The sequence below is a fragment of the Schistocerca cancellata genome, chromosome 2 (assembly GCF_023864275.1).
Source record: "Schistocerca cancellata isolate TAMUIC-IGC-003103 chromosome 2, iqSchCanc2.1, whole genome shotgun sequence".
In the NCBI taxonomy this organism is placed as follows: Eukaryota; Metazoa; Arthropoda; class Insecta; order Orthoptera; family Acrididae; genus Schistocerca; species Schistocerca cancellata.
In genome coordinates this window covers 418,844,825-418,868,461 of record NC_064627.1, presented here as the reverse complement: position 1 = coordinate 418,868,461, position 23,637 = coordinate 418,844,825, and the positions used below count along the sequence as shown (strand labels likewise).

Genomic DNA, 23,637 nt, shown 5'->3' with positions numbered 1-23,637 from the left:
ACACTAGAGCTATGTTCTATTATGTTATTGTTGATCATCTTGTCAATTTCTTCCTAAACAGCCTCTTTTAGACCTACCGGTATTGGATATGGCTTACAGAAAAATGGAGCACTATCCTTGATTTTAAATTTACGTATATAACCACTAATAGTGCCAGAACGATCGGAAAATACTTCATCATATTCCATTAGAATCTTATATAAATCTAGTTTTTGTTCACCGGTTAATATTGGTGATTCATTTACTTTGCCCTGTATGTCCACTCGATATGACACATGACTTACCTGGCGACAACTGTGCTGTCGCTGTTAATTGTAGACTTTGATTCTCAGCTGTGTGTTTACCAACATAGCTGTCCGTCGCAGACTGTACACAATATTTGTAGTCGCCTTTACGGAAAATAAAGAAGATTCTCCTCAAAATTCAATATGATATTAAATTCTGATAGCCAATCTAGGCCAAACAACACATCCCTATTGATATTTTCTACTACTAACAGTGTCTGATGAAATGGGATATTCTCATTATTGCAGTTCACCTGGCTCTCATGTTTTACGACTTTGCTCTTTGTTCCAGTAATACCGACAATGTATACTCCCATTACTGGTAATATTAGTAAGTGGTGTTTACTTCGTAATGTGCTAAAGAATGCTCTAGACGTCAGTGACACCTCACTCCTGGACTCTATTAATATGTTAACTTCAAAATCTTCCACGTTTCCTAGTATTATTGGTTGTGGATTAATGTTAGTTGAGCTTGGTTCTTCCAGTAACAACCATTCTTTGGTGGGCATTTTATGTGTGAAATTAAAATACTTATAAACTAGGTCTCCTAATGTATTTCTACGACCTGGGCCCTGGCCCTGGATCCAGATCACACTATGTTTTCCTCATTAATGGTAATCACTGGTTGGTTACCGAATCAGGGTATTACGTTACCACTTTGTACTCAATTACTGCTTGGAACAAATTCTTGTGACATTCCGGGGCCTATATTCGAAGTTGGATGCTTCTTTAGGTAATTTTCGTTACCCTTATTTCGGCTACACTGTTGTACTCTAGCTAAGTTGGCCTCATGTCTCTTAAAATTAATATTACTATTATTACTACCTCTTCTGTAATTCTGATTTTCACTTTGATGTACATTTTTGTTGCGGTGTTTGTTTAAGGCATCAGATATGTCTACAAAAGACAACAGTTCTTCTACTGTTTTCCACCCACTACACAGTATATCTTTCCTGGTGTAAATGGGTAAACATCTTATTAGAATTCAAACTAACCCTTCTTCCTCCAAGGGCTTATCTAAGTACTTCACACATGTTAAATGCCAGTCGAAATACTTTCTCATCGAACCCCATGTACTGTTATAATACTTAGGACCCCACAAATTAGATATTAATTTGTCTTGGGCACTAGCTGACCAATACTTCTCCTTAAACTTTTTCTGGAAATCTGCCAAAGATGAAAAGTTCTCGATGTTGACTGTGCCCCACTCTGAAGCTTCCCCTAAAAGGTACCCTACCACAAATTCAATATTCTTTGAATCTTCCCAGTTTTTGACAAGACCTGGTTAAACCGTTTCAGAAAATGAGTAGGATGTACTTCCCCGTCTGGCTTAAACTTCGGAAACTGTCTGGATAGTCCAGAATTTGCTCGCCATTGTAAACCTGTCATCTCTTCACTAGTTAATACTATGTTTGGAGTAGTCACTCTATTATCTACTTTGTCCTGCATAAGTTTGAATTCCTTCTGCAGTTCATCTACATCCTTCTTGGTATTACTAAGTGGACTGATGACCTCAGATGTTAAGTTCCATAGTGCTTAGAGCCATATGAGTATTACCAAGTTCGAAAGATAAGATTGGAGATATGTTGTTGGAGGTTACTCTCGCGGCAACGTTACTGTCTATCATCTCTTCTACCTGTTCTTCCAGATTACGGATATTTATTATGTCTGAAGTAGCTAGTTTCTCTTTAAAATTTCTTTCCACATTGTCAACTCACATGTTAATGCCTGCAATTTGCGATTGGACTATAGGAATTAGTTTGTCCTGCTTTTGAACATTTTCCTTTAAAATGTGTAGCCTTTGTTTTACAGCATCAAATGTAACATTAAATACACTTTGAAATGATCCTAGTTTTTTGCTCAATTCAGACTCTACACTATTACATTTATCTTCAATATCAAATTCTAGTCTCTTTGCCAAATCCTGAAATTGGTTACTCTGTGTCTGACTAAAGGCAGTGAACAACTGATTGACGTGACTACTTAAAGAGCTATTTAATTCACCTTTCAAATCTATCTTAAAATTTTCCACTTTAGTGATTAAAATATCAAATTCAGTCATTTCCCATACCTTCCCGCTACTGATGAATTCCTTATTTTGTTCATCTACTTTTGCACTTAACAACAGTCTTACTTTGAATGTCCAATTTATTATTTATTTGAATATTCACTGTGTTTATTTCTGTACTTAAATTAGCACTCTGTGCATCTAGCTTTTCACTTAAAGTCACCCTTTGTGCTTCTAGTTTTTCACTTAAATTCACATTCAGTTCCCCTCTCAAGGAAGCATTTTGAGCATTTAAATTTTTACTTAGAGCAGTAATTTGAGCATTTGATTCTGTTCGTACTGAGTCTAACTTTAGACTTAGTTCTTTGATTAAATTTGCTACTTCAGCCCAGTCTTGCATTTCCTTATTCACTGTCACAGCCATGGCTGGTTGTGCTAGTTAATGTTCTTGATGCATAACTTTGTTGATTTTAGGCCTAGTAATCTTCTAAAAGAAAATTCACCACTGAGTGCAATAACCACACTAACAGTTTATCATTCAGCAGTTCCTTCAACTTTACCAAACAGTTATTGTTTTTCGCTCACCCGACATAGAGTTCTAGCTGCGTTGGTGAGTGGATGTGTAATCAACACCGGTGAGCAGCAGATGGTGCAGTCAGTGTCGGCGTGATGTACATGTGTGAAAACTGCTTACTCTCCACACACAATCTTCTTTTTCGAAAAGCTGAGAGCTTCTCTCCAGGATTTTTTTTCTCCCCCCCACACTATTACTTTCTCACGTCTTTTACTGCATTGCACTCGCTACTTTCTTCCATAGGTTTATTGGACTCAATACAATTACTGGGGACAGTTCTTGTATGCTGTTAGGCCTGGTTGCTATGGCAACACCTAATATCTTCTTCCTGTTTGTCTTGAAATTCCTGTTTTCTTTGGGTCCTGTCACTTGGGTTGCCACGTTCTAACGTTTTTTGGATGGTAAGAGACAGTGTGGTATTGAGTTGCAAGGCTCATACATCTCTCAAATCAATTAACTTTCACATTGTGTGTAGCCAATCCTCTTCTCTGGGTAATCAGCTACGTCAATCTCCCAAAAGCTTCTTCTCCGAAGACTATAGCTGGTTAAAGGAATACATTAAACTTCTCTATTCTTGAAATAATTTGGGTACTCGTAGAATACTTTTCAGCTCAATCACTTTATATTTTCAACTTTCACAGACAATAACTTCAAGCTAACTTATTCCTTAAACATTATACTCATTTACACATATACACATAGCATATATGTGTCGTACTTCTTTCGTAGCCAATACGTGAAGTAATTCAAAAGTCTCTAGTCTCAAGCAGGTCCCACTGGACTCGCATTCGGGAGGACGACGGTTCAATCCCGTGTCCGGCCATCCTGAGTTAGGTTTTCCGTGATTTCCCTAAATCGCTCCAGGCAAATGCCGGGATGGTTCCTTTGAAAGGACATGGCCGACTTCCTTCCCCATCGTTCCCTAATCCGATGAGACCGATGACCTCACTGTCTGGTCTCCTTTCCCAAAACTAACCCTCTCAAGCTGGTCCAGTTCATGATTGAACATAGAAATCTATATTCAATTGTTCATCAGTCTTTTTACAATAAACACAGACACTAAAGATCACAAAATACTACATAAAGTTTCCTTGTCCTTCTAGACCCGTACACAGAAACTCTGTGTACCGTACAGAGGGTACTTGTCTGCCGCCGTTCGGCTGCCAGGTCCATCTTTTTCTCATAACTGTTTTTTGATCTGCACATACAAATAGGCGATGCGCAGTAGGGCATATTCGTTTATCCCACTCACCTCTAAAATATCAGGTGTTTGAAACGGTGGAAGGCCGAGTGGTTCTAGAATTTACTCCGAAATTCTCGAAGCACTACAAAGATTATGAGCACTTGATTAACAGTGTGTTGGTCCACTTTTGGAAGATAATACAACAGCAATTCTGCATAGCTTAGATTCAACAATTGCTTGATAGCTTTCTAAGGTATATGGTACCAGATGACTATGCATAGGTCACTCAGTTCACCTAAATTACGGGATTGTGGTTTGTAGGCGCAAAGGTGGAAACCAGTAGCATCCCAAATATGTTCTTTCGGGTTTACATCAAGCAAATTTGGTCATGAGTTCACTACCTTGCTCCTCAAACCACTGTAGTGTGATTCAGGTCTTGTGACCTGGACAGTTATCCTCCTGGAAGTTGCCATCACTTTCAGGTAGGACATCAAGCATTGAGGAATGCCACTGTCCTACAGTAATGTTCACATAGTCCACAGCTGTCATGGTGCCCTCAGTTGCTTCCACAGGTTCCTTGAAAGCCTAGGTAAACATCTCTCATAACATAATACCGCCCGTATTAGCCTGTGTCCGTCATTCATGGATCTCTCTATATGTAGTGAAGTCAATCCTTATAGTGGAGTAAACCCTGGTGGCAAATCATGGTCTTTCAGCTGTTCGCCTGGATTATGGTATATCCAGACATGACCATTAACCTAGTTTAACAAGAAATGTGATTCATCCAAGTAGGTGACAAGTTTCCATTGGTTCATGGTCCAATCTCAATGATCCCTTGCCCAGTGCAATTGCAGTTGATGAAGTGAACAGGGGACACTTGAGACTCATGGGATGTAGAGTAGCTTGCTTGATAATGTGTACTAAATGGTGTGCTTTGAAAATTTTGTTTCTTTATCAGCATTGTACTCAGTCATCAAATCTGCCACAAATTGCTGCCTATCTTGCTTTTCAGAGTGAGCAAGCCTCCAACTTCCACATTCTGTGATGAGGCATGGGCATCCAACATCTTGTCACCTACTCATGGTATCATCATTCTTCAGCCACTTTTCATGAATGCTCATGACAGTATTACACAAACAGCCAATCAGCTTTGCCATTTCCAAGGTGCTTATACTCAGGCACCAGACTGTGACAGTTTGCCCTTTGTCGAAGTTGCTTATTGCTGTGGATTTCCCCATTTGTGACCTGTATTGTCATTAGAATGATTTCCCATTTGCTTCTTTCCCTCTTATACATTTTCCTTGCCACATCAGGTGCCCACAACACCACTAATCGGCACTCGGTTTTGAGGTGGATAATAGTCATAACGTTTCGGCTCGTCAGTATAAGATCTCAGCAGCCAGAGCATTGAAGCAAACATAGTGTCAATTATTTATTTTTAATACATGAGTTTGGGTTAGCAGAGGGAACTGCCTTGGTTAATAAATCACTGTATAATTTTCAAACGCAGTGCCAAACAATATTAAGCTGGTAGTTACCACACCTTGCAGAAATATTTTCCCACTATGAGATACAGAAGCTCTGTCCAGTACTCGTACCTCAAAGGCAACTTGTATGCTGCACAGAATTTAGAACTGGTGTATGAATTGCACTATCACATTGACATATATAATCTAAAGACACTGTATGGTACATGGTAGAGAATACTTCATACTATTATTATTGGTTGTCTGTTCTATAGCATTCAGTTGTGGCATGGAGTGAAAACTCAGAGTTATATGTTCTAATCTGCCTTTATCTCATGCTCCCTATGTACTATATACAATGGTCTAAGCAGAATTGTTGTACAGTCTTCCTGGAATACCAGTTCTCTAAATTCACGCAACTGGATTTTCTGAGAACAGTATCACCTTTCTTTCAGAGATTACCACTGAGGTCCTCTGAGTGTGTGTGTTACATTTACACCTGAATGATACTGACCTGTTACAATCCTAGCAGCACATTTTTAAATTTGTTCCGTGTTTGTAAGATTGAACTTATGTAGATTCCTTGAGAGATAGTTATTTTCCTCCATGAATGTCATAATATTTAATCTTGGAATATTCTCCAGAACTCCATAGCAATGGAAATTGGTGATATACGTCTGAAATTCAGCTCACCTGTACATTTACCCTACTTTATAAACAGGAGTCACCTGCATTCTTTTCCAGTTACAGGACACTGTTTGCCACATGAGGGGTTCTCAAGTAACTTGAGCCACAAAAAGGCCTAATTCAGCTGCAAAATGGCACAGTTTTTCAACATATTCAATTTAAAACTAACAGTTATTATTATTTTTGATCTGTCTTAATTTTTTCTCAATTCTGGGAGTACTTATTTCAATACCTCCTTGTGTGTGTGTGTGTGTGTGTGTGTGTGTGTGTGTGTGTGTGTGTGTGTGTGTGTGTGTGAGCGCGCGTGTGTGTGTGTGCGTGTGTGTGTATGTGTGTGTGTGTGTGTGTGTGTTTTTACGTGTACACATGCGCAGTCGTTCTTAGGCATGCACAGGTATCTAAGCGGGGCGGGGGGGGGGGGGGGGGGGGGGGGGTTGGTGAGTCGTCTGTTGTCTTCAGCTTCAACACCGGACTGCCTCTTAAATGCAAAATTTAAGTTAACAGTTTAACAATTGAGGTGGGCACTTGGGTTTGGATACTGGGTTAGCATTCGAGAAGTGCACAATTCAAACTCCCATCCAGCCAATGAGATCTATATTTTTGTTGGTTTCCCAAAATCTCTTGCAAATGCTCCTTCTCTTGAAAAAGCATTCTGCTAATTTCCTCCTCATTTGTGTGCTAACTGAACTTGTGTGCCACCTCAAAAGACGTTTTTGTCAATAGGACATTACACGTTAACCTTTCTTTCTTCTTTGGATCGGAACTTTCTATGATTAAATTTTCTCTGTCAATTACCTTGCATTTTCTTTCACAACAAGGGCATAATAACCTCAGTCTTCACAGCCTTCAGCGAATGTTATCATTAAACCAGAGTTGGACTCTGCTATCTGTAATAAATTGCACTCTGTACAAACACATACCTGTTTAGATAATGGCATGTTTCAGTATCACGTACAACTACGAGGGCAGTTCAATAAGTAATGCAACACATTTTTTTTCTGAAACAGGGGTTGTTTTATTCAGCATTGAAATACACCAGGTTATTCCCCAATCTTTTAGCTACACAACACTATTTTTCAACGTAATCTCCATTCAATGCTACGGCCTTACGCCAACTTGAAATGAGGGCCTGTTTGCCTGCACGGTACCATTCCACTGGTCGATGTCGGAGCCAACGTCGTACTGCATCAATAACTTCTTCATCATCCGCGTAGTGCCTCCCACGGATTGCGTCCTTCATTGGGCCAAACATATGGAAATCCGACGGTGCGAGATCGGGGCTGTAGGGTGCATGAGGAAGAACAGTCCACTGAAGTTTTGTGAGCTCCTCTCGGGTGTGAAGACTTGTGTGAGGTCTTGCGTTGTCATGAAGGAGAAGTTCGTTCAGATTTTTGTGCCTACGAACACGCTGAAGTCATTTCTTCAATTTCTGAAGAGTAGCACAATACACTTCAGAACACATCTTGAACGAGTGTGTTCGCACGCTCCGCCATTGCAGGAGTCACAGCTGTGCACGGCCGGCCCGCACGTGGGAGATCAGACAGTCTTGCTTGACCTTGCGGCGATGATGACACACGCTTTGCCCAACGACTCACCGTGCTTTTGTTCACTGCCAGATCACCGTAGACATTCTGCAAGCGCCTATGAATATCTGAGATGCCCTGGTTTTCCGCCAAAAGAAACTCGATCACTGCCCGTTGTTTGCAACGCACATCCGTTACAGACGCCATTTTAACAGCTCCGTACAGCGCTGCCACCTGTCGGAAGTCAATGAAACTATATGAGACGAAGCGGGAATGTTTGAAAATATTCCACAAGAAATTTCCGGTTTTTTTCAACCAAAATTGGCCAAGAAAAGAAATGTGTTGCATTACTTATTGAACTGCCCTCGTATAACATCATTATCTCTGGTACCTGCCAGTTTGGTGACACTTTCAAAACTTCAGATTTGTTTATAGCCAAGAGATTTAAAATATTTTTCTTGCATGTGAATTGTCATAGTAGATGCTCAAATCAGTTTACTTATAAACCATTCAGTATTACTTTTCCTATCTGATATAAGGAGAATTAATATAATCCCCAAGTTTTACCATATGATCTAAGTGTTTCTGTGCTACCAAAATTTAGCCTGTCTTCAACTCTGTAAGTGATGTATCTGGATGTGACAGCCAGTATAAACATCTGATTACTAATAAAAGCCCACCATTGCAGGTTACTCTTTTCCATATGAGTGCCCCACTTGGATTCATTTAGGACATCACTAGACTTATTGTTTCTTTTTGTTGCTATAAACCTTCACTTTCTGCGGCACCAATCTATTTTTTGATATATGTTCCATGTTTTGTTGAAAATTTCTCTGCGTTTTACATATGGTTTCAACCAATGTCAGAGCTCAGTAATATGTTACAGTCACTGTTATCAACAGGATAGGTGGGGTAGGGGAATAATAAATAACTTAGTAAGTAGTGTTATAATGTTATCAGAATACACGCATGATAATTTTTAATAATTGGTTTCTCATGTGACAGGCATTTTGATATCTCCATCTGCATTCAAAGAAAGTTTCCCACCATATCAGGTGTTTCCAGTGTATAGGCACACCTGACCTATCCAGAGCAACTCTTTTGTACCATCACCGTGAAGCACTATTTGAGGGACCACTGTAGAACCAAAACCCCTGGTGTAGACCCTCCACTTCTTTTAATAGCAAACAACACTGATTAGTTCCCAGAATGTAAATCAATGGGCGTTCTGAACTTCCAACAAATGAGGTTAGCTGTCTTCACCACATTGGCTGGTATCCATAAAGTATTCTCTCAGACACCCAATGGCATCTGTCATTGGAGCTAGTATAAACAGTGATCTGCATATGACCTGTTGCACCTGGCAGACAAACCTGCCATGATACACAGGTAGTGCACAATGCGTTCGCTCCTGTCTTGTTCCGCTTGTACATCTCTCTTCCAATGCTATTCCATTCCAGTAACTTTTGATGTGAGTTTGGTCCCCTATTTTTGACAGGTTTGAAGGTGTCAAAGGATTTCAGGACTCACATCACTCTCAAACCATGGGCACTGATGACTGCACAGTTGAGCACCCAGCAAAACCAAACATCATCACCCTCAAACCTAAGGCCAAACCTAACTTTTGCTGTGCTTGGCCTCACCCTGAGATCAGCAGTTAAGGAGGAACTGAGTCATATGACGTGTTTCCACTGATCAGCCATCCAGGGCTTATGCTCCTGAAACCATGTTTTACACTTCTTTTTGTTGCTTATTGGCACTAATGGTTTCAGTATAGCAGCGCATCCATGAATATTCACTTTATGGAGTTCTCGGCAGACAGTATTGGTAGGATTGGGGTCTCAAAGTCACTTCAACCACAGTAGTTTTGTGTTGCTTTGACACTATTCGTATTAGCGTTTGATGATCTCTGCCATTTAGTTTTTATTTGCATCCAGTATTACGTTTATACAATGAGGTCTTTCCATGTTTTGTGTAGGCTGTCATGACTGTTGAAACAGTTGCTCTTGAAACATTCAATAAGTTGGCTGTCTTGGTTACTGATGCTCCAGCTAATCGAGCTCCCACAATCTACCCTCTTCGGAACTCTGTTAGGTCTTTCATTGCATGTCAGCCTCGGCCTCTGAATGCAAATACGAAGTGTGCACTACTCATGAACAACCTGCATTGATTCTTAATCCACACTGAACATTCACTGTTCAGCGTGACAAGTGCCTTACCCGCGTTGCTGACTGTCAAACACAACCATCCCGTTACTACCACTTTTCACATTATTTTGCCTATCCCCTTTACATCTGTACTCTGCAAATCACCATGAGGTGCATGGCAGAGGCTACGTCCCATTGCAGCAGTTATTTTTGGAATGTCTCTGTGCTTGCAGTAATTATTCTAATCTTATCCTCATGATCACAATGTGAGCGATACGTGGGGGGTTGTAGTATAGTCCCAGGGTAATCATTCAAAGCTGGTTCTTCAAATTTTGTTAATCAACTTTCTCGGGTAGTTTACGTCTATCTTCAAGAGTCTTCCAGGTCAATTCCTTCAGTATCTCTGTGACACTCTCCCACAGATTAAACAAACTTGTGACCATTTGTGCTGCCCTTCTCTGTACACATCCAGTATCTCGCATTAGTCCTATCTGCTATGGGTCCCACACACTTGAGTAATATTCTAGAATGGGTCATATGAGTGATTTGTAAGTAACCTCCTTTATAGATTGGTTACACCTCCCTAGTGTTCTACCAATAAGCCAAAGTCTGCCACCTGCTTTACCCGCAACTGAGCTTGTCTGATCATTCCATTTCATATTCCTACGAAGTGTTACATCCAGGTACTTGTAGAAGCTGGTCAATTTCAACAGTGACTCATTGATATTGTAGTCATAGGTTACTTTGTTTTTTATTTTGTGAAGTGAAAAATTTTACATTTATGAATATTTAGAGCAAGTTGCCAATCTCTTACCAAGATCTGACTGAATATTTATACAGCTTCTTTCATATAGTACTTCATTATAAATAACTGCATCATCTGCAAAAAGCCTGATTACACTATTAGTATTGTTTGCAAGGCCATTAATATGCAACATGAACAGCAAAGGCACACCCAAAATTACTTATACGTCTGATGATGACTCTCCATCCAAGAAGACATCCTTACTCCAGTCACAAATTTCACTTGATACCTCATATGATCATACTTCTGACAATAAGCGTAGGTGCGGTACTAGATCAAATGCTTCTTGAAAATCAAGAAGTACTGCATCTACCTGGTTGCTTTGATCCGAAGCTTTCAGTATGCCATGTGAGAAATGTGCGAGTTGGGTTTCATATGATCGTTTTTTTTCTAAATCCATGCTGGTTGGCATTGAGGTGGTCATTCTATTCAAGATACCTCATAGTGTTTGCGCCCAGAATATGTTCAAAGAGTCTGCAACAAATCGATGCCAAATGTATTGGACGGTAGTTTTGTGGACGACATCTACTACCCTTCTTCTCGGCGGGTGTGACCTGTGCGTTTTTTCTAAGAATGGGGCATGGTTTTTTTGTTTTTTTTTAAGGGTTATCTATGATAGATTATAACTAAAAGAGGGGCTAACTCAGCATAGAGTCTGACAGGGATTCCATCAGGGCCTTGAGCTTTGTTCAATTTTAACAATTTCAGCTGTTTCTCAACACCATTGATAGTAATACTCATTTCATTCATTGTCTTGGTGGTATGAGGATTAAATTGGGGCAATTGTCCTGGGTTTTCCTTTGTAATGGTACATTTGAAAATGGAGTAAAGCATTTCAGCTTTTGCTTTGGTACCATCAATTTCAGTTCCTCTCTTTCACTTGGTAATGGACACTAACTTTGGTGCCACTAACAGCCTTTTCGTATGAGCAGAATTTCTTTGGGTTCTGTAAAAGATTATTGCACAATATTTTGCTACAGTAGCCATTGAAGGCATCGCATATTGCTCTCTTGATGGCCAAACGCGTTTCATTCAGCGTCTCTCTCTCTCTCTCTCTGTTTACACCTATTATGCACTAACATCTGTTTAACATCTGTTTCTACAGAAGTTTCTTTACAGTGAGTGTATACCACAGAGGGTGCCTCTGATTATGAACTGTTCTGCTGGGTACATATCTATCTAGTGTAGGATCAACTATTTCTCTAAACTTGAGCCATATTTCCTCTACATATTCCTGTCCCGTGCTGAAAGTTTCAAGTTTCTCATTGAGATATGACACTGCTGATTTTTATCTAGTATATTTCTTTCTGGTTGATTCAATTGTCCCTTGTACTTTGGCAATCATTGTTGCCAGAACTGTGTCATTGTTACTGATACCATTTTCAATGTGGACATCCTGAAAGAGGTCAGGTCTTTTTGTTGCCAATAGATCCAATATATTTCCATCATGAGTGGGGTTCCTGACTATCCGTTCAGAGAAGGGATTTAGTCTAGTTTCACAAGATATCTTATCACGCCAGCTACTAACAAAACTATAATTTTCCCAATTGTTGGATGACTAAAGTCTCCACCATTGATTACAGTATGATCGAGGAACTTGCATGCGTATGAACTGAGGTTTTCTCTAAAGTTTTCTGTTACATCACAAGAAGAGTATGGTGGGCAATAGAATGATACAATTACCTCTTTATGCCCACCCCTGATACCGAGTCTTACCTTACCCCACCTTCATTTCCCGTTAGCCTAGCCTTTCGATATAAACTTCACTTTTCTACAAAAATCTCACTGCTGTTAATTTCTGGTTCTATCCAGCTTCGTGTACCTAGTACCATGCAAGCTGCACTGTTTTTTCATAAGCACTTCAAATTCTGGCACTTTGTCATTAATGCTTTGGCAGTTTACTACTAGGATTTTAATACTCTCACTTGTTGGAGGTATTTCTTTCGATCTTACACTGATACTTCTGGATTTCCTAAAGCTATCGTTATCTGGATTGGATGGAGAGTTGCCTAATCTAAAAATCGCTTTTGCAAACCCCACATACAGTCAGGTACCTATGTAGCAGCCTCTGATGGATAGTGCAAACCTGAGCTATTTTGGGGGACCCTACAGTTCTCAACCCTATGGCGAACGTCCAGGAAGTCGCAGCCTAGCTTGTCACAAAACCTATGAAGTCTCTGGTTCAGTCCTTCCACTCAACTCAGAACCAAAGGGCCAAGATCAGTTCTGGGGACAATGCTGCAAATTGTGAGTTTCGTTGAAACTCCATGCACAAGGCAGATCTTCTCAACCTTCTCTCTGTCAATGGTATGACCCAAGCATGAGCTCAGAGCCCAGATGACAGCCATAGTTTGTTCCAACGTGCACCACAATCTGCAGTCGGTTGTATCCTGTTCCCTCAGTGGCTGCTGGAGTAGCCTCTTCAACATGGTGAATGAGGACCCCAAGCATACATACAGAGTGCATCTGGTGTTCTTTCCTGTCCGTTACTGCCTTTTCCCTAAGGGATCATTTGCTGTACATTTGAATTGCCCACAATGAACAGATACCTACCCTTTTGCTTTTGCCCCCTCCTGACACCGGGCAAAACAGGTTTCTCCAAAACAGGTGAAGTGAGTCCCATTGGCTCAGTTTCAGTGAAAGGTAGCCCATCAGACTTGTTGATTAAGGGGAGTGATACAACACCCTGAGTCGCCATCCATCCTGTACTGGATGCCCAGATTTACCATTGACATGCCAGTCTCAGTCAACTGGATGGGTAATGACAAATCATGTGCTTTCTGCAGAGGAGACAGAATCCACAGGAGAGGACGGTACTTGAGGTACTTTTGCTGCAGGTGTCACACGTGATTCGCAGGCACTGCCAATTTTTTGACAGTAGTCAAATCAGGGCAATTTCCAGCTGCTTACGAACATCAACCAACTTATCCAATGTTTGAGAACAGCATACACAGTGGGTTGTATTTTGGCTGGTGCAATGTATTACAAGGCACTGAAAAAGTAACTTTAAGTCCACTGATTGTCTTTTAATCTGTTGAGCTAAAAAGTTGCTAATTCCCTATAAGAACTAAATCGGGTACACAGAGATTTCTATTAAGGCAACACAAAAACATATAGGAAAAATTACTAGTGTACTAAATATTTATGTTAATTATAGTTGTTAGCAAACTCGAAAACAGAGTTAATTTACAATAAAAGCAGATAACATATAGGGCAGCTCCTCTTTTAATCGAAAACTAGATGTAATAGAATATGTTAGTTAGAAAATCTTTTGCAGTAACTGATTTGCTAAAAGTTGCTCTTGGATTATGCAAAGAAAAGTCTCAAAAATGCACGTTTGTTTGTATTGATATTCAGGGTTGATTTATTGTGTGGCTGCACTGTGACCCATAAACAGTAATTTGCTACAAAATAAGTGACATATCCAAAACACTTGTACCAGTAACTTATGAAAATATACTTTTGTAAGCATCCAAAAATTCCCAAACTAACGTATTTCTCAGGTCCAGTTGCCTTTTGTAACATTAGAGGCAAAAAGTGCAAATGAAGATGTCCCTAATGTTATAGATAAACACCTTAAATCATGGTCTAATGAACAAAATTGGCTGTGACACAATAAATATGAATCAGTACAGCTGTGGTGGTTCACAATGATTGTTAGTTTTAGCATCAATCAACTGTGGAGCTCAAAATGATAAAGGTTGTTGATAGTTTATTATTAATACACTATACAGGTTAAGTTTCTATGATTTCCTTGTCTGTAGCTCAGTCAGTAGTGGACTTGCCCAAAATAGGTAAAGGTCCTGAGTTTGAGTCCCAGTCTGGCTCACAGTTTTAATTTGCCAGGAATTTTCATACCAGTGCACAGTCTGCTGCAGAATGAAAAATTCATTCTGAATGTGTAAAAATCTTTATCTCAATAAATATCCTACAAAAGTAGCTGATTAACGAATAACTTTATTGGTTTCTACTTAATCATTCATTCTACTGTATTAACTTTGATGATAAATTATATGAAGCTACTGTAACATCTGGGAGGCAAATTTGGTGAGAAAATAACATTCTCTTTTAAAAATTTTTATTTTTTGATAAAATCTGTCTCTCTATGGTCTGAAAACTTATGGCAAAACAGATACATCCTGAAGTACGTACTGTTTCTGTTTCTCATTTTTTGTAAACAATTTCTTAGAATTTATTATTTTCAGTTTAATAACTATGTGTAGATCGTTAATGATTTTTTTCATTTTCATGCCACTGTGAGGAACCTGTCTTAAAAATCTCATCAGTCAAGTCAAATCTGATAAAAATGGTCTTATTTTATTAGAAACAAAATATGCAATGCCATTATTAATAATTTCAGAGATTTGATAAGTTACTTGTATTCTTACTATATTTTCATCTGCCAGTTCTGCTTCACCCTTCAATGCATTGAGTGTTTTCATTTTTCTATTCAGAAGACTATAGGATCACAGGTGGCCAAAGCAACAGAATATGAGACAGGTGCCATAAAATATATATATATATTTTTTAGATTTGTAAAGCAACACCAAACACATGTCAAGCACAGCCTGGTGTGTATAAACTTTTGGAAGAACTGAAATTTTAAATATGGTACTTTAAGTTCAAATATACGGACAGAATCATGCTGCTACATACACAGTTAATGAGAAAATACAAATATGATAAACTACATTTTCTTCTTGTGGTGACGATAATTAAAATTCAGCATGGAACATAAATGTGTTCAAGTCATAAACATCTCTTTCACATTATAAGACAGTCTCTAGAGCATGGGAAGATACTGTGATATTGCTGTTCTTAAACTGTCTTGAAGAAATGAAGGATTTGAGATACATCAGTTTAATCTGAATATTCCTTGGCGTTATATGGAGTTTATCCAAATAGATTGCAAATGAAGAAATTTGCATTTTTCAAGAAGGGTGTAGGTTTTCAAAAAAATAAATATGAAAATGCTCCCATATTTGAGTTTCAGGTGCCAAAAGAAAGCACTGAAGTACAAATCGTTACAGGTACTGAAAGCTGGCTAAAGCCGGAGTTAAGAAGGTTGTTCAGAAACAATATATGAAATGCAGTTGGTGGTATGGTGGTTGTTGTTAGTAGTAGTCTAACTTGTAGTGAAATTGAAGTAGATAGTTCCTGTGAGTTAGTATGGGTAGAAGTTATACTCGACAACAGGAATACATTAATAACTATTTCCTTTTACTGATCCCCAACTTAACTGATACAGTTGCTGAAAAGTTTTTTGAACGCTTGAGTCTCATTTCAAATAGGTACCCTACTCATACGGTTGTAGTTGGTGATTATTTTGATCTACCCTCAATATATTACCAAAAATACATGTTTAAAACTGGCAGTACACATGAAATGCCATTCAACATTGTACTGAATGATTTCTCTGAAAATGATTTTGAATGATTAGTTCTGGAGCGAACTTTTAGTGTAAATGGTTGCAAAAACATACTTGACCTCTTTGCAACAAATAATCCTGAGCAAAGGGGAAGCATCATGTTGGATACAGTGATTAATGACCACATGGTCATTGTAGCGGGATTGAATAGCTTAACATCTAAATCTATCAAAATTAATGCAAAATATAGCTGTTTAAAAAAGCAGATAAAAATTCACATGATGCCTTCCTAAGAGACAGTCTCCAATCTGACTATGGAAGGGTTGACAGCAATCGAGAGAGATATACCAAATAAATAAATAAGAGATGGTAGTAATCCCACATGGTACACGAAACAGGTCAGAACGCTGTTGTGGAAACAACGAGGAAAACTATACCAATATTAAAAGAATGAAAAAATCTCCAAGATAGGTGACATTTTACTGAAGCTCAAAACCCAATGCGGACTTCAATGCGAGGTGCTCTATGATAGTTTTCTAAACAGAATTCATCTCTTGAAATCTTGTATGTAAAGTACACCAGTGGCAAGACAATCAATAAATTCAGTGTGCAATAGCCATGGTAATGTTACCGATGGCTGTGCTACTCATGCAGAGCTACTAAACAGGGTTTTCAAAAATCTGAATCAAGGGCAACCTCAAGGTAGTGAAGCAGCTTAAATCACTTAGTAAAGATGAGGGCCTCCACTCCAGATAGTATACCAGTTTGGTTTGTTTCAGAGTACACTGATACAATAGCTCCATACTTAACCATCAAATACAACCACTCGCTCGGAAAAAGGTCCATACCTAAAGATTGAAAAGTTGCACAGGTCACACCAGTACCCAATAAAGAAAATAGAAGTAATCTGCTGAATTACAGACCCAGATCATTAATTCTGATTTGCAGCAGGATTCTACAACACATGAAGTGTTAAAATATTGTGAATTACCTTGAAAAAAATTATTTGTTGACAAATAGCCCACACGGATTCAGAAAATAAGTGCTATCGACAGGGGATCTCAGATTGATTTCATATTTTTAGACTTCCAGAAGGCTTTTGACACCATAACTCACAAGTGACTTCAAATCAGATTGTTTGCATATGGAGTATTATTTCAGTTGTGTTACTGGATTCATGATTATCTGTCAAAAAAGTTGTAGTTCATAGTAATTGACAGAAAGTCATTGAGTAAAACAGAAGTAATATTTTGGGACCCCCAAGGAAATGTTGTAGGCCCTCTGATGTTCCTGGTCTATATGAACGAGTTAGGAGACAACTGGAGTAGCACTCAGACTGTTTGTAGATGATGCTGTCATTTACAGTCAAAACCAATTGCAAAATGATTGAGAGAAGATACGGTGAAAAAATGGCAGTAGACTCTAAATAATGAAAAGTGTGACTTCGTCCACTAAGTTTCAGTTACACAAATCTTACGGTCATCAGTTTAACTAAATATTTACAGCTCACAGTTACAAATAACTTAAACTGTAATGCTCACGTAGATAATGGTATGGGGAAAGCAAACCAAAGACTGCATTTTATTGGCAGAACAACTAAAGAATGCATCAGTTCTACTTAAGAGACAGCTGCACTACACTTGTCTACCCTCTGTTGGAGTGTTGATGTATGGTATGGGATCCGCATCTGCTAGGATTGATGAAGGACATCGAAAAACCTCAAAAGGACAGCTTGTTTTATATTATTGCGAAAGAGGGGAGAATGTACCACAGCCACCCCAATTTGTGTATCATTAAAATAGAAGTGTGTTATTTTTTTCCCAGCAGGATCTTCTCATGAAATATCAATAATGAACTCTCTCCCCCAAATGTGAAAATATTCTGTTAGTGCCTATCAGTGTAAGGAGAAATGTTCACTGTCATGTAGTTCTATGAACCATCTCCAAGGCCTTTTAATTGTGCACCAAATAGTAATCATGTAGACATAGACATACTAGCTCTGTAACCTTACTCACTTCAGTTAATGGTAACAGTAAATCTGCAGTTTATAAGAACACACCCACTTTCCCCAATGTTACAAACCATATGGAAAGTGCATTAGCCTGCAAATTTGTGGTCAAGGAGAATGCCAAGGATTGATATTGTCACTGATGATCCACAAGGCCAGTGCTGGGTCCATTCCACCATTGTGCCGATTAAAATGGTGACCACTTGAGGTAAATCTTTGTCAAGTTAAGGAGACTAAGAAGAGATTGTGGGGCAGTTATGATCTGATGTTCAGACCATTTTTATCTGCACATTTTTAAATGCAGTATTTACGAGTGGAAAAATGCTCCCATTTAAAAGGCTGACAGAAAAATAGAGTACCAGCTGCATCATTCTGGCTTCCTCAACGCCTTTAAAAACTTTCCCACACAAACATATTTGCACTCCTTTGAACATGCAGCTCACATCTCACTCCCAAGAGCTCTCGTAACTGTAACTTGCTCACACCCATTAGTCCATTACTGTAAGTTGCTCATGCCGAGGTATGAACTCCAGAAAAATTCCATTTTTGTGTGTGGAATTTTGGAACATATGCTGTACATTAACTTGTTGCATGCATACAGATTTAGATGTGTGATAATAAGTGCACTGTCATGTGCCCTTTGCTTTCCAATCTTTGACAGGTTGTTAAGTTTTGAAAATGAAAATACTATTGATAGAGTTTCAAACAATATTCATATTGAAACTGCTTTACAGGTTAAAACTATGTAGCAAGTCAGAACTTGACCTCATAGAATTGCATTTTACAGGCAGTGTTCTTACTCAAGACAGAATAGCCCTTGTGTGCATTTAGAAAGTAGGAAAAATTCCCTAGCAGGTGGTTACTTGAGAATTGTCCAAATAGGTCACTGCATAAGAATGTTGCCCAAGCTACAGCCCAAACAAGCATGTAATTTTAAGAACTTTGATTCACGTTGATATGGTGTTTATCTTTCTTTTCAGGTGCGTATCCAGGAAAAAAAATTGCATGTGGCAAAATGCCTATCTTGGTATTCTAAAAGGCGTGCAGAAAGTAATAATAGAAATATACAAAGTGAAACTGAAATTACCAAAGGATTTTGTGTGTGAAGATGGATGCACAAACAAAAGTAATAACCTGTCTTAATGCCAGTGTGAGGGGGATAGGGGTAGGAGGAGGTGGATCCATCCAATATGTATCAATGTCCTAGTCTGAATGCTTATTTTCACCCTTTGTTTTAAATAAAGATAATCTCTTTTAAATAGAATTTGGTGGCTCATTTTTTATACAAAAACTCAGTAACTACCAATTGAAGCAGTGCTCTGTTCGTTGCTTTATTTTGAAAATGGATCATCCAACCTGATGATAAAATCTTTCATATTGAAGAGTATGACCTGACATAAAAATTCAAAATTTTTACCATTTATGACAGATTGCTACAAAAGCCTGCTGACAAAAAGACTACTCTATTTACAAAATTATACTTTTGTAAAGGAAATTATTTTCCTATATAGGTTGTTCTTTCATTTTGAAATAAATATTATGTAATGATTTGAAGATGCAGACCCTGTCTCATGTGTTTCCGTTTCAGTAGTTATAGTGTCACATTTTAAGTTGGCACTTTTTCAGTTGTACATATGGACTTCGTATTTTGGATAGTTGTGCTTGCACTCACTATGGTTAGGTGAAATTCTAATGAGAAGCACTATCATGTGTTGCTTCCCCCTTCCCCACGGATGTGTGGAATATAACATGGTGTAAGCATAACAATTTTTATTGATATTACCCAATGGGGTGAAATTTCCAAATAATGAAGTAAAGTGTTTATTTCAAAATAAAAGAACAACCTATGCAGGAAAATGATTTCCTTCAAGAATTTTACAATGGCTGTGAACCAATACAATTCATATTAATTTTAGTAAACAATAATTCTCAAAGTTGGATGAAATTTGCTGCTAGTTTAATCATTCACTTTTCTTGTCCAGTTTATCCCATGTACCAGTGATATATGTGGAATTTACTAAAAGAGAAGAAAACTTACATTTCATAGCATAATACCTCAATAAGATTCTTGATGTTTATAGTGTCATCAAACACATCGAAACGACTATTCTTTGGAAAGGGGGGAGAGAGGGGGTGAAGGAAAGGTTTTTGTAGAATAAAAATGAGAAAAATATGAAGGATTTGGACAACCAAATAGGCAGAAAAAGGTCAGAAATAAAATCTTAAAAATGATTGAGTAAGCTATTTTCAAATGCAGGCATCAAAACAAATACATGGGATCATCATTAATGAGAGATTAAAACCTAATATTTCTTCCCTTCTTTTGTAATGTCTTCCTCAAGCAGATACAGCAATAATGTGGGAAAATGGAACTAAGAATTTCAAATCACTATTAGAGCTACAGTTCATGAAAAAAAAATTATATTAAAAACTTGAATACACAGTATTAATGTTCCACAACAATATTTATTTAATATTGGAACATTAATATTATTCAAGCTTTTTATATGTTTATATTCCTCCAATAACTGATGGAATATTCCATAAATATTGCCAAAATATTACTTGTAGAAGACTGCAAAAGCAGTTCTGCACTGTCACCTAGTATATTTACTTGCAGAAAGTCGTGAATGTGAAGACTTCTTGGGAGATGAAACCCAATACTGTTATTCTTAATGTGGCAATACAATAATGCGCGGAAAAATTATCATCATTGCACATCGAAAGATCGAATGCACCTTGTGCTATTGTGGGCATGTGGAACAGCAAGGGAAATATGTAAATTGAGTTGAGCAGAGATGAATGGGGAATTATTCTAGCCACAAAATGAAAAATCTACTGACATAAGCAACTCTGGCAAAGGGCAGATTGTTATGGTCATGTGCCAGGGAACAAATGTCTCAGAAACAGCAAAGCTGTTCTTACGCTACTGTCTACCACCTATGTAAAATAGTCAAAGGATGGTGAAACCATGAGTAGGGGACAATATTTTGCGCATTCATGCCCCATCACATTATGTGGAGACTTGCCTGCTATGTAAAGGTGGTAGATGTAGATTTGGGCGGATCTGATGATGGAGTACAGTGATTGTGCAGGTACAACTGTTTTGCAGCTCATATTCAGTGCACATTGTTGAACATGGAGCTCAACAGTAGACAACCCACATGTGTTTTAATATTGGTCCAAAGAGTTTGCCAATTATGATCGCAGTGGGCGCAGAATCGTGGATCAATGAAAACATGTTGCCTAGTTGGAAGAATCCGGTTTCTTGTTACATAAGTTTGATGGTTGTGTCCAGATATGCTGTCAACCAGGCGAACAGCTGTTCGAAACATGCATCAGGCTATGAGAGACAATGTACTGTGCTTTCAGAGGATCTGCAGCAGTAATCAAAGACACACCTGTGGACTACATGAACATTATTAGAGATCACCTGCATCTCTTCATGCTAGATATCTTTTGCAGCAGTGCTGACATCATTCAGCAAGATTATTATTATTATTATCATCTTTATTATTATTATTATTATTATTATTGATTTAAGCCCACTAAGGAGCACTTATGACTAGTTCTTCTTCAATGCTCTCTCCATTCCCAATATCTCTTGAGCCCTGCTGATAATTTCTCCTTCCTCTCCTATGAAAGCAGCTTCCGGTGTTTAGGGGCTCTAGGTGGTGGGGTCCAAGACTCTACCATAGCACAAAATTTGGAACGATCTTCTACCTCAAGATCAGAGATCTCAGCCGAATCCAAGTTCTTTAGTACTTCATTAAGCCACAGGCTTCCAGTCTTGTAGCTTTCAACCAATTAGATCTTCTTGGTAAGCCTATTGTTGTTCATTCGTTGTAGGTGCCCATAGAACTTGAGCCTCCCACGTCTCACACAGGTGTTGGCTGATTCTAACTGTTGATACAATTCAGAATTAGACTTCAATCAGTGGGTTCCATCTTGAAGCAATCTCGGGCCATGAATTTTTCTGAGAATACGTCTTTCAGCTTTCTCCAGGTCATTCATTGTACATTTTCTGTTCGTCAAGAGGGTCTCTGCAGCATACAGAAACTGTGGTCTGGCAGCAGTTCTGCAATTACAGACCTTAGCATTCTTCGAAATGCACTTGTTGTACAGATGATTTGCTGCGTTGTGTTTGTTACGCCTTTCTAAGATGGAGGAGCCGCCTCTACCATTGGGGTGGATCCATTCATCAAGATAACAAAAGTGATTGACCCTCCCAATTATTCCATGTTTAGTCGTCAAATGGGTGTTGCTGGAGTGCTGGTTCTCAAAGTATTTGGTCTTGTCATACGATATTTGTAACCCTCACTTTACTGCTATCTCATGCAGGGCTTGGACAGCAATGACAGCATTTTGGTTAAGACTGCAATGTCATTTGCAAAAGTAACACACCTTCTCTCTATTCTTAGGGTCCCAGCTCCAATGGCAACTGGTTTGATTCCTAATTTCCTCAGTGTACATTCCCAGGGTTTCATGATTTTATCAAGTACCAGATTAAACAGAATGGGTGATAGACCATCACCCTGCCATACTCCCGTTTTGATGTTCTAACTCTGAGATAGTTCTCTGAACTTCATCTTAGAGGTTGTATCTGTGAGTGTCTGTTTGATGAGGCTGTGTGTGTCATAATCCACACCTCGTTCTTGGAGTAATAAGAAGAATGTTTGGCAGTTGATGGAATCATAAGCTTTCGTAAAGTCGACGAAAACCACTGTTATGTTCATAATCCTTTTTTATTTTAGTTGGAGAAAGGTTTTCAGATTGAAGATCTACTCGGTACAGGACCTCCCATGTCGAAATCCTCCTTAATATTCACCAATTGTTTGATCACATTAACTTTCTATATTGCCCAGTCAAATCTTTGAGAGCACTTTGTGTCCTATTGGCAGCAGAGAAATCCCCTGATAGTCACTGACATCGCTCGATTGCCTTTCTTATGTCAAGGGTGTATGATAACTGATTTCCAGTCATGAGGGATCCTGCCAGTCTCCCAACATTCGAGCAAGATCCTGTGTAGGGCCCCTGTGATCTTATTTCCACCTGCTTTCAGAGCTTCTGTAATGATGCCATCTTCCCCACTGCCTTGCAGTTCCTAAGATGGTTGATGGCATTACCAACTTGTATAGTTGGTGGGTTGGATGGTAGGTGGATCTCTTGAGGATCTTCAGCAGGCAGTCTTTCTGTGGGCTCTTCACAATTAAGCAATTGCTCAAAATAGTTTGCAAAAGGTTCCACGTTCTCACAGTTATTAGTGACCAGCTCCCAGGCCATATTCTTAAAGTGAAGGCATTGTGGTTTATACCCTGAGTGTTCTTCTTTGAAGGCCTGATACAAGTTTCTGGTGTTGTACATTTTAAATTCTTCACCAAACTTTTCCAGTCTTGATCAGTCATAAGATCTCTTCACATGCCTGATGGTCTTGCTTGTCAGTTTCCGCACCATTGTGAAACTCCCCCAGTCTTCTTGTCATTTAATCACTTTCCACTTCCTGCAGCGTGTGGCACAATCATCGACTGCAAGGTCACATTCAGAATTCCACCATCTATGACGCCGCTTCCTTCGACATTGTCCC

General features: G+C 38.8%; 1 protein-coding gene across 2 annotated transcripts in view; it reads left to right on the top strand.

Annotated features, from left to right (window-relative positions):
* Nucleotides 1-19,773, top strand: part of LOC126161866 (DNA repair protein REV1) — a 117,357-nt gene extending 97,584 nt beyond the window's left edge. For both annotated transcript variants that reach the window (XM_049917982.1, XM_049917983.1), the window contains one exon: nucleotides 19,034-19,773. In XM_049917982.1, the coding sequence (XP_049773939.1) occupies nucleotides 19,034-19,196 (163 nt within the window). In that variant the 3' untranslated portion in view covers nucleotides 19,197-19,773. The remainder of the gene's footprint in view (nucleotides 1-19,033) is intronic.
* Nucleotides 19,774-23,637: the final 3,864 nt, after the last annotated feature.